Source organism: Ascaphus truei, chromosome 3 (genome assembly GCF_040206685.1).
Source record: "Ascaphus truei isolate aAscTru1 chromosome 3, aAscTru1.hap1, whole genome shotgun sequence".
In the NCBI taxonomy this organism is placed as follows: Eukaryota; Metazoa; Chordata; class Amphibia; order Anura; family Ascaphidae; genus Ascaphus; species Ascaphus truei.
This window is the reverse complement of record NC_134485.1, coordinates 63,446,892-63,459,407: the sequence shown is the minus strand read 5'-3', so window position 1 is coordinate 63,459,407 and position 12,516 is coordinate 63,446,892. Positions and strand designations below refer to the sequence as shown.

The following is a 12,516-nucleotide window of genomic DNA, read 5'->3' as shown; positions in this document are numbered from 1 at the left end:
TCATTTTGGTGGATACTATTCTTCCGAACCAGGAGATCTGGTGGGTTAGCCAGGTCTCTAGATCTTTTAAGATTTGGCGGAAGAGGGGGGGGTAGTTAATTTGGTATAATGAGTTATATGAGCTCGCTATTTTAATTCCAAGGTACTTGATATGGGAACTATTCCATTTGTATTTAAATTTCTTTTGTAGGGCTGACCAAACGGGGTACGGTAGGGAGATGCTGAGCGCCTCCGACTTGTCAGTATTGACTTTATAGTCTGACAGTTGGCCAAATTCGTTGAGGAGTTTTTCTAGGTTAGGGAGGGAGGTGAGGGGGTCTAACATGGTGAGGATTATGTCATCGGCGAACAGGGATATTTTGTATTCCCTGTCTCCGATTGGGATACCTTTAATAGTGGGTTCAGTTCTAATTCGGGCGGCCATGGGCTCTATGGATAGGGCGAAAAGTAAAGGGGAGAGGGGGCAGCCTTGTCTAGTGCCGTTTTGTATTTTTATTGGGTTGGAGCGGCCTCCCGGGAGTTTTAGTAGGGCTGTTGGGTTAGTATAGAGGGCCCGGACGCCAGCAAGAAATGGTCCGGAGAAGCCGAATTGGCTCATCGTTTGGTCGAGGTAGGACCATCTGATGCGGTCAAAGGCCTTCTCCGCGTCGAGGCTTAGTATCAGGGCCTGGGATTGTTTGAGGTGCACGTGGTCTATTATATCAATAATTTTGCGGGTGTTGTCAGAGGCCTGTCTTCCTGACACAAATCCCACCTGGTCTATATGAATTAGTCTTGGGAGAATAGGATTCAGCCTGTTTGCGAGAATTTTGCTGAAAAGCTTGAGGTCGGAGTTTAGCAGGGATATTGGGCGGTAGCTGCCGCATTGAAGTGGGTCTCTGCCCTCTTTATGTATAATAGCCAGATTGGCTGCTGATATAGTGTCTGGGATCTGTTGATCCTGCATGAAGGAGTTGTACATTTCTAGGAGATGAGGGGACAGGGGGCCTACAAATTTTTTATAATAACCGTTGGTAAATCCATCCGGTCCAGGTGTTTTAGCTATTTTAAGTGAGGATATTGCTTTTTTTAGTTCCTCTTGAGTTATTTTCTTATTTAAGAACTCGAGTTCTTCTTGTGTGAGGGATGGGAGGTTGCATTTGGTTAGGTAGTCGGAGGTATTTTTGGCGTTATCCTTTGGGTGGCCAGTGGGGGGAAGGTTGTAGAGATCCGTGTAGAACTCTGCAAACTCACTTGCGATATCTTTCTCATTATAAGAGATTAGACCGCTTTTAGTCCTGATCTTTGTGATCTGGGTCTTTGCCTTCATGCCTCTTAATTTGGAGGCCAGAAGTTTGTCCGCTTTGTTGCCCCTATCGTAAAACCGCTGTTTGGTCCATTTCAGGGCTCTCTCTACCTCGTCAAGTTGAAGCAATTTTAGGTCGGATCTCGCTTTCTCGAGTGCTCTGAACACCTTTTTTGATAGGGATAGCTTGTGTGAGCGCTCTAACGCAAGAATTTTATCAGTAAGTTCATTCTGGGCTTTCTGTTTAAGTTTTTTCTTGTAGGAGGCTATTGATATGAGTTCCCCTCTGATGGTGGCTTTGTGGGCCTCCCATAGAGTTGCTGCTGAAGGTACTGAGCCTTTGTTTATTTGGAAAAAGGTGAGCAGTTTTTGCTTAATTGTTTTGACTACTTGTGGGTCGTTGAGGCGCGAGTCGTTAAGTTTCCAATTATATGTTAATGACTTGACGAAAGGCAGAGAGAGGGTGAGTGCGATAGGGGCATGGTCGGACCACGTTATTGGGCCTATTTCGGAGTGGGAGGATGCCTGGAGAACATTATTGGTGCCTAGAAAATAGTCGATCCTCGAGTAAGACTGATGGGGGGTTGAGTAGAAGGAGTAGTCCCGCTGACCCGCGTGCTGGGCCCGCCAAATGTCTGTCAGAGAGTACTCTCTGAGGATATCTTGGAATTTTTGGGCTTTTGTCTGTAGTTGGATGGAGTATGGGGCAGTAGTTTGGCCTGATCTGTCATGGTCTGGACTAAGTACCATATTTACGTCTCCGACAAGGAGAAGGGAGGAGAGCGTCGATTGGTCGAGAGTGCTAAGGAGGTTCTGTAGGAATTGAGTTTGGTTGGCGTTTGGGGCATAAATATTAAGGATAGCTATGGGGGAGCCTGAGAGCGTGCCTTGGAGTAATATATATCGTCCCTCGGGATCTTTGGTTATCAGCGTCGGGGCAAATGGTATATTGTTTTTAATCAGGATGGCCACCCCTCTTTTCTTGCTGGGGGAGGAAGCAAAAAACGCTTGGGGGTACGTGTGTTTAAATGTGTTTGGTGGGTCTGTGTTGTTATAATGGGTTTCTTGAATGCAAATTATATCACCTTTAGTTTTTTTAAATTCTTGGAGGGCTAATTTGCGTTTGCGGACCGAATTAAGGCCTTTGACATTCAAGGAAATAATTTTGATCGACGCCATTAGTGGGGGGGGGGGGGGGTCTCGGGGATAAGCCCCTGTCCCTGAATTATTCCCATGTCAGGGTTGATTTGAGCGTCGGGGTGCATGTGCGGGGGGAAGTTTCTGGTTTTCCTGCGGGGGGTGCTGGGGGAGGGCCGACGGGGGGAGAGAGGGGGGGGAGGACACAAGAGGACAAGAAAGAGAGTGGGCTGTCCTGGAGCCCGAAAAAGGTTCCTCTTGACATTCTAGTGTCAAGGGGCTGGGGTGCAAAAAGACCCCTAGGAGAACTTTCGGGGCGTCACTCACGGACCGTAGCCAGTAAGAAGGGTCCGGCGCCCCCATCATATTGCTAGTAGGGGGGGGGGGAAGGGTCCTAAGTAAGGAGGGAGAACTCTGATTTACGGAGGCCTTACTCTCCTACGGTTAGTACTATAACTGATCTTTTACATCCTTTGCGAACATTGTTTTCTTTTTTGTGTTACGTTCTTGTTTCCCCGGGGGGGGGAGGGGGGGGAGGGGGGGAAGAGGAGGGGGAGGGGGGGGAGGGGGGGGATGAGGGGGGGGGGAGGGAGAGGGGGGGGGAGGGGGGAGGGGGGAGGGGGGGGAGGGGGGGAGGGGGGGGAGGGGGAGGGGGGAGGGGGGGGAAGGGGGAGGGGGAGGGGGGGGAGGGGGGGAGGAGGAGAGGGGGGGGAAGGGGGGGATCTGGTGTTTATAATTTGCACTGGTAGGGCAGCGTTACTCTTTAGTGGGGGTATGTTCTCAGGTTGATTCCCACATTAACCTTGTGATTGTACATTGATATGCAGTAAGCAAAGGTGGTTATACATGCAATATTTCGGTTTTGAGGGGGGGGGGGAGAGGGGGGGGAGGGGAGAAAGAGGGGGGGGAGAGAGGGGGGGGGGTGGGGAGGGGAGGTGTGGTGAGAGGGGGAGGAGGGAGGAGGGGGGGGATGGGAGGGGGGGCGGGGGGTGGGAGCATATAGGATACACATAGTTGGCAGCTGGTTTAAACATTACTCTCGGGGGGAGTTCCATTCCCAGGCCGAGGTCACTCTTATACATTGCTGTTTGGATATGCATTTATACATTGATATGTAGCGATACCGGTTGGTTTGACATAAGACATTTCTCCTCTAGGGGGGGGGGGGGGAGGGAGGGGGGCAGGTGGGGGGGAGGGAGCATACATTATTCATGACCTTGACATTTTATTTAAACATTGCTCTCGGGGGGAATCTCATTCCTAGGCCTAGGAGTCCCTTGCATTATGTCTTTTTCATCTAGTCAGTCAGTAGTTGATCATACATTGGCATATATCTATACAGACTGGATAAACATAGTACAGATGGTTAAGCATAGTACAGGTCTTCTCTTGGGGGGAGGGGGGTAGGTGGGGGGGGGGGGGGAGGGCTGAGAGCTGTCCGTGGCGGGGGGGGGGGGCGGGAGGGACACGTGGGGGGGTTATCTAACATAATATTTTGTCTGATTAGTGAGGGGGGGTGGGGGGGGGGGAGCGGAAGGGGAGGTGGGAGGGGGGGCATATTGTGTATAACCTTTTCTAGCATTTGGGGATTATCTCTGAGGTGGGGTTAGTTTCGTGCCGGGATGTTGTTTGGAGGTGTATGGTTGAATCTTGAGGCTTATATGATGTGTCAATTGCTGTGATGTGAGCTGTTGTGTCTGGTGCTACTCCGGTTCTGTTCAGGGGGGGGAAGTATACGGGGCGGAGAGGGGTGAAGGGGGGGCAAGGGGGGACAAGGGGGTTCAGGGGGGGGGACCATACAATTGCGGGTTCAGTTGGGAGCCTTATAATTCTGGGGGGGGAGTTTCAGTAGGGGTGCTCAATTGGGTTTAGATCTTGTACACATATATCCTCGTTTTGGCGGTAAGAGGGGAGAGGGGGGGGGTAACTCGGGGGGTCGCGGAAAGCCAGAGAGGTAGGATATCTTATATACCTTTGGGGAATATCGGGGTACATCATAAGGGGAGAGAGAGAGGGGGGGGAAGTTTCTGTTTATACAACCTGCCCCCTGTGGAAGAGGGGGGGGGGGGGAAGGGTGGCTCCGGGAACGAATCCTGGGGTGCAGTGTCCATAGCGGGAGTCTCTGGCTCTGTTGTCTTGGCGTGCGGGCACATTGAATCAGGGATCCAGGGCACTTCATGCTCGTCAGGAGCACCGACCAGGTGTGCCTGTGTAGGTGTGCAGCAGCTGACCCGCGTCTCCGGTGCTCGGATCTTCGTTGGTACAGCTCCGAAGCATGTAAGTGTCACGAGAGGACCGCGCCCGGGGAGGAGCAGCGCGGATGCCGTTTCCTCCCGTTGCTGTCCGAGACACCACGGGTGGGGCCTCGGTTCCCCTCGGTCTCGGGAGGAGACAGAGAAGGTAAGTGGACATTTTACTTGTGGGGGGACGGGGAGGGGGAGGCTAGGGGGGGAAGGGGGGTAGGAGTGGGCTTTGGGTAGATAGTGGCGGGGGGGGGGAGGGGGGGAGGGAAGAGAGGGGGGGGGAGGGGGGGGAGGAGTGGAGGGGGGGACTGGGGGGGGGGGGCGGGGAGGGGGAGATAGTTTCGTGGAGTGGGAGTTGGGGGGCCTCGGGGCCAGAGGGGTGCTTTGTGCACTGAGGGTTCTTGCGTTGGGTGTTTGCTGTTATCTTCAGGGCCTCTGGGTCCGCGTGGGATGACTGTGGGGGCCTCTTGTGTTTTTCTTGGGCCTCGTAGTTGTCTGGATCATCCGGATTCACCGTTGCCGCTGGCTCGCCAGTCTCTCCGATGTTCGGGGGGCTTCTTGTGGGGGCGTCTCTGACGTCTCCTCGGTATTGGGGCGGCTGCTCTTCTGTGGTGGGAGAGGGATCCCTAGCGCTTTCAGGAAGTTTTTAGCGCCTTCAGGGGTTGTCACTGTGTGGTGGCGGCCATTGCGGAGCACCACTAATTTGAAGGGGAACCCCCAGCGATACTTTACCCCCTGGTCTCTGAGGTAGGAGGTAAGTGGGCGCAGCGCGTTTCTTTTATTCATTGTTATCTGGGAAAGGTCGTTGTAGAGTTGGATTTGTGCCCCGTCCATGGTCACAGTCCTCATTTCTCTGGCCGCCGCCATGATGCGGTCTTTAGCAGAGTATGCGTGCATTCTCAGCACCACATCTCTGTGTCGGTTTGGGTCCGATGATTTCGGGGCCAGGGCTCTGTGGGCACGGTCCGTGTGCAGGTCATGATCTGATAGATCAGGGACGAGCTGCAGAAAGAGTCTGCGGAGGAATGGTTGGAGTTCTTCGTGAGAGATAGTTTCTGGGATGTTTTTGAGGCGGATGTTTTGCCTTCGCTCCCTGTTCTCCATGTCCTCTAACTTGTCCTGTATATGTCGAATCGCCTCTCCACATCTCAGTACTTCTTCGCGTGTCTCAGCCTGTTCGTTTGAGGCTACCTCCATCTTAACCTCCAGGTCTTCCGTCCGCTCCGTCAGTGCTTCTACTTCTGCTCGGATGGTTTGGAAGGCCTTTTCCGTGTCCTCCTGAACTCCCCTCCTCATTTTAATAATTAGGGCATCAAAAAAGTCTTTATTTAGGACGGGGGGATCTGAGTCAGTCGGGCTCTGTCGGCCGCTGCGCACCTCGTGCTCCGGTTCTTCTCCTGCGCCATCTTGCTCCTCGGAGCTGATCTCAGCTAGGCGTTGCGCCGGAGAGAAGAACTTGGTGACGGGGCATTGACTCTTCCTCTGCGGCTTCCCTGCCATCTCTCCAGTGTGAGTTCTCGGTGTGGGATCGATTTTCGGGGGGTTTGGGGTGGGGAATAAGCTTGTTCTAGTATTTATATTGGTGAGGGCGCCGGGAGCTCTTCCACTAGCAGACCATCGGCTGTGACGTCACCGGAAGTCTCCTCCTGACTGGGCCCTTTAAGCATGTTGTGACTATATAGATGCAGAAAGAGTTACTGCCCGCGGCACCGCAGACGAACAATTACAAGTCTTTGGGGCCGGGGACAGGGTCTGCTACGATGGAGCTGTGAGGGGTTCAGTGCTTCTGGATGGGATCCCCCACCGCATTAATCCTTCATTGCCAGCAACTGCAGCGGTCGCACGTGGCACCAGCACCAGACATTAAGCTTTGCTACATCTGACGCTGCTTAATGTTTCTATCCTACTGCCACATTTTGCACCGGTGATGGACAGGAGCCATCTGACCAGTTTTTCAAGGTTACCTGCATTCACAAATTTCACACCTTCTCCTTTAGCCTCTTAAAATTGTGCAAGAGTTTTTGTTTTTTTAATATATATATATATATATATATATATATATATATATATATATATATATATATATAGTTCTTCATACCAAAGCATACGATCCCGTTCGCACAGGAATCAGCAGACAGCACTCAGGTTTGAATAGTTCAAATCACCAACGTTTCGGACCTTCCTCTGGGTGATCCGTGTCTTGTTTCTCTACACTATATATTTTCAACTATTCAAACTGGAGTGCTGTCTGCTGATTCCCGTGCGAACGGTATCGTATGATTATTTATTTGTTATGGGACATGCACCTACTGTATTTTGCTACAATTGGAGTGCCGGCCGTTCACAGTTCTTCATAACAAGAATGTGATCTTCTCAGACAGAGAACTTGTCGTTGTGCTTCCTTGGTTTTGAAGCAGCAGGAATAGAACATGTGCCAATGTAATCAACACCATCTGACCATGCATCCAGAAACCACTCTTTTGTAGCGTTTATGAAGTATGGACGTTTGGTTGGCTTCATAAACAGAGATATTAATATGCTCTACATTTATAATCTACTGTGTTTGTTTAAAAAAAGGCTTTAATCTCTATCAACCATTAAACTCTTAATATCAAGTAAACCATTGATAAACTATCAGCAGCAAGTGCTATGTTTTTATATCTTCTAGAACTAACCTAACCTCATGCACTATCATTGTTTAGTGGATATAAATTCCGGAGTTGGAACATGAAGATTTTTGAATTACCCTGTTATTCTAAACATTTCCCCTAGTGACTGAAGGTCACTGGCAATTCAGATTCCAGTTTCGATGTCGCTTGCTTTCTGTCCCCTTTTCCAAAAGGGCCAGATGAAACATAATGCATAGGTGGGCCAGAGATGTATTTTATTGTCATTTTAGAAAGAGTGAACAAGACTTAAAAAAAACCATTAACAGTGTAAATGTTAAAAACGTTTCTAGCATCTGTATTATATTTTCATAACCATTAAATTGAGTTTTATGGTAAATCTATTTTGAAAAATTGCATATATCTGCTTACGTATCAGGAGTAAAAGGCCTATTGGCCACACACACAGGCACTTTGTGGGTCAAATGTAGCCAAAGGGCCGGCATTTTGAAGAGAGCTGCCTTAGGTGTTTATTTACTAGGCAAGTGATTCTCAAAACTAAAACCTGGTGAGACTTGTAGTCCTTAAGGAGAGCTGTGAAAGCTTTGCCAGGCTCTGGGTATGTTTGGCTCAGTGGTGTCCATCAAAGTGCTACAATGGGGCAAAAACAAAGAAACAATCAAGGAAAAAATCCCAATAATTCATATTAAATTATTTTTCCTTTACAAATGTGGTGCACGGTTTCTGAAACAACGATGAAGCTGGGGGATTTGTAATAAATAGACCTCTGTGGATGCCTGCATTCAGTTCATAGCTAACGTGAATATAACGACTGGATTTCCATGCTTTCTCTTCACAGGACTAATATACTAAACACCAACGACAACTCATTCCTGAAGTCCTGTCGCTACAGTACACAGAACCATTACTGCCCCATCTTTCACTTGGGGAGTATTGTAACCTGGTCTGGAAGTGAGTTTCAAAACATGGCGATGGAGGTAAATATGAAGATATTAAGTGTAATGGTGTTCATTTCCTAAAAAGAAGCCATTACTGAGGCAGCTAAACTTATCCAGAAACTACCCATTTTACTCATGTATACATTCTGAGAGCACATTTTGTATTTATGCCAAAAATATATATATATTTTTAGTAATTAAAATATTTTGAGTGCACTCCAAATCATTAACTAAAACACACACACGCTCTATCCCCAACACCCACCACACATATATGTATATATTTATTTGTGTCAAAAGGAGTGCTATCGGGTGTGACCAAATGTATACAACAAAAGACAAAAATACTTGAATGCTACATCCAATATGACAAACATATATATATATATATATATATATATATATATATATATATATATATATATATATATATATATAGAGGTATCAGTACCGTGTTAGCCGAGCTTCAATAATCAAAAAATAAATAGATGATACCGTTCTGTGGCTAACGAAATGCTTTTATTTGTGCGAGCTTTCGAGATACACTGATTCATTCATTGTAACATCGCCGGAAGAAGAGATCAGTGTATCTCGAAAGCTCGCACAAATAAAAGCATTTCGTTAGCCACAGAACGGTATCATCTATTTATTTTTTGATTATATATATATATATATATATATATATATATATAAAATATAGTTAAGTATTTAACTACTCCAAATCATTACATTAAAGCACAAGAAAAGTCTATCGCTTTACACCCACCTTCTTACATGTGTGTTCCACTAACAGTTTACAACACTAACATCTACCATTTCTATCAAGTACCCTGTCTAGTCCAGTCATTTTCAGTTTGTGTTCTGTGGATTCCCAGGGTCCAGAATACATTTGGTAATGCAGGATATGATACCATGAATATTATTTCTAGATGTAATCATTTTTTTATTTATTTTTTTAACAAAATGATTAAATTATATTCTACAAAAAAGTTACAATTTATGAAATGTTGTATTGTTTTCTAAATATATAATATTGGAAGAAGTACTATAATAAAACACATGCACCCTACTATTGTTAAAGTATTTGTAGGTACCCTGGATAGCTAGGCTGGGGTTCTGCAGAGTCGAGATACGTTTTGAAATGTGACCCATTTTTGTTCATATCAATTAAGAAATATATGTATATCTTCAGAAGATTATGCTACCTATTCATTAATGCCCTAGGTGGAGGAGTTGAAGCCTTTAACCAAAGCAATGCCCTTTACTGAGGTTATTATAACTATCATAGGATGCATTCATTTTAATCAATTGTTATTTTAATGCAAACATTCAGTGTAATTTATTTTTTAGCAACGTTTAATGGTTCATATGGTTCCGGCATTCCTAGGCCATTAACAAACAGAATTTATACCCATTGGTTTCCAAGTATTGCAAAGTTTTTAGGGGCTTGTAAGCTCGAAGCAACTGACCACACTGCAGTTGCCTGAAAATTCCCATTCAAGTCTGCTTCCGAGTTTATAGAATAGGCCCCATAGCCTATAATTATTAATAATATTAACGGATGCCCCCCAGCATCACCAAGCATCTCTCTCCCCCCCTCAGCATCTCTCTCTACCCCCAACATCTCTCTCCCCAGCAAATATTCATACTATGGATTTCCAGTCCACAGCCTCCACCTAATGGTGCTTTGTTGCAATTACAATCACATACCACTGGAACCTACAATAGGACCAGTTTTCAATGCTCTGTATGATGGTGCTGAGGAACGCATCGCTAGCCCCGTTGGTAGCGAAAGGGTTACCCATTTTACAAGACATGCATGTTGGTGAGTGAGGAAGATGCTAACGGATGTTATCTTAGTAATGCTGTCCCTGTTTTATGAGGGTGGAGTGATTGGAATTCAGATTGAGTGGAACTGTGACCTGGATAGATCTTCATCCGAATGCCATCCGAACTATTCCTTCACCCGCCTAGATAACAAGTTTACAGAGAAGTCGGTCTCCTCTGGATACAATTTCAGGTACTCACAGAAACCTACAGCCCACCGTTTGTGTGGTAACCACTTAAATGCATTCACATATAGGAATGGCATTAGAAGTCCCATGAACATCTGAGGGCAAATGGTTAATTATCCTACTTTATATCATGCTACATCATCGGTTTATAAAAGGTGCCTTTACTTAAAGGTTTTTGTCACTTTTTTACTCAGCGTAATTTATTTTGTGTCTGGTTTTTGCACTTCCAGCCTCACATTGCAAAGTCAGTATAACCAGCCTCGTGCTGATGAGACCTATAAGGTCGAAACAGCTGTCTGTGAGGAGGTTTACTGGCTATGGTCTAAGACATTTGGTCGCTGCCATTTTGCCGCCAAGGCAATCCCATAATCTTACCCCTTCCCCTAAAAACCCGCTAGTCTTAACCCCTAAACTAACGCTACCCCCTGCCCTAAAAACCTAGCCCTTAACACTAAAACCCCTATCCGTAAACCCCCTACCCTAACCCCTTAATCTAACTTACCTTATTGGCGAAACGACCAGCGGCAGAGGCGAGTACCTCTGCTACGTGGTCACGGCAAGATGGCCGCGACCGAATGTCCGTTTCCGTCCTGGCTTTGGACTTCTTCAACCCAGGCTGGGCTGAACAAACTGTGTAATGCGGCAGGCATAAGCTTATAGGGGACCATGTTAAAATGGACGAGAAGCAACAGGTGACTGCGAGCGATCATTTTCATGTCATTACCCAGAATCCCTGGCTGCAGTGGAAGCACGGTATGCTAAGAAATAATGGGGAAAGGCAGGGATTCAGACCTGTATGAGACATGCAAATGTACCCACAAGTGGCATTTTTATTTGCTGCAAACTGAACGGTGAAGGGTTTTTGTCCTTTTTGTATTCGCCATAATTTATTTTGTCTGGTTATTTGAAGGTAAAATACACTTTTTACATTCATGACTTTTCATTTCAGGTTTGCCAAATATTACCGAGATGCTGATGGGACAGATTATAGAACGCTGATAAAAGCTTATGGCATTCGCTTTGATATCATGGTGAATGGAAAGGTATAGTGTTAATTAATGTCATTCCACCTGAGATTTATATGCACTCTTCAATAGTATCCTCTTCAATGTGTACAGAAATCTACCTGCAGTACTTAGTTCTGAAATAGTTATACATACACTAAATAAACATGACCAGCAAACCCTCACATACGTATACAGTTATTATGCGTCAAGAGAATATGTTAATCGTAACGGCATTTTATTGATGTGATCCTAAATGATTTGTTGATGCTTGTCATGAGGTAGGAGTAGGAGAGCCACATGAAACTTCAGCATTGTTCAGGTTAAACATGGAACATGAAACAAAATAATTGTGTGGGTTGAATAAGATGTTTTATTGAGCTGTTGCATCTGTGCACAGATCTCCTTACTCCTAAAGTGCGCCTACTGACTGGTCATTTTCAAAAGCAACATTTTCAAAATCTCCCCTTTCTACAAAAACAGTGTAGATCAGGGGTGACCAACTCCAGTCCTCAAGAGCCACCAACGGGTCAGGGTTTAAGGAAATCCCTTCTTCAGCACAGGTGGCTCAATCAGTGACTCAGTCCGAATGACTGAGCCACCTGTGCTGAAGCAGGGATAGATATCCTTTAAAAAAAAAAAAAACGTGACCTGTTGGCCACCCCAGTCTAGATGAAGTTTAATTCATGTTGTATGTTTCTGTAAAGAGGAAATGAACAAAGGTGCGCTGTAAATTATTTGTGATATGTGACAATACAGTGTAAAGTAAGTGTATATGTGTTTAAATAAGCAAAAAGGAGGAATTTATCCTGGTTGCTAAGAGCAGGGGCTCAAACCAAGTGAAAAAATGCAGCTAGTAAGAAATGATGGCTCAAAACATGAGGGAAGACTGAAGAACAATACAGCGAAAAATTCTCATCAAAAAGATTTTAGTAGATATATAAAAAAAAACACATAATAAAATATACAGTATAAACCAGCACAAATTGCAAGTGCTAAAAAACAACAAACAAACGACAGTCAGAGATACAGTGTTACCCTGTGATGTCTATGGGAGTCCGGTAAGTGTTGATCTCAGATGAAAAAAAACACCAAAATCTTGACGAGGATGTGAATGTCCACAATTAGATGAATGGTGAAGCTGGTACGGAAGGCACCCGCTCCCGACTACAGCAATACAAACGGTCCTGTTTGAAACGAAGAGGAAAAAGCGGCTCTGCCCGATGTAGCACACGCTCCTGATCTCTGCAGCAAACGGGCGCACACA

At 46.0% G+C, this 12,516-nt stretch overlaps 1 protein-coding gene across 2 annotated transcripts in view; it reads left to right on the top strand.

Annotated features, from left to right (window-relative positions):
- The window catches only part of P2RX5 (purinergic receptor P2X 5), an 80,330-nt gene that overhangs the window by 58,067 nt on the left and 9,747 nt on the right, over positions 1-12,516 (top strand). For both annotated transcript variants that reach the window (XM_075594150.1, XM_075594151.1), the window contains exons 7-9: positions 8,131-8,269; positions 10,114-10,250; positions 11,195-11,288. In XM_075594150.1, coding sequence (XP_075450265.1) covers positions 8,131-8,269; positions 10,114-10,250; positions 11,195-11,288 — 370 coding nt within the window. The remainder of the gene's footprint in view (positions 1-8,130; positions 8,270-10,113; positions 10,251-11,194; positions 11,289-12,516) is intronic.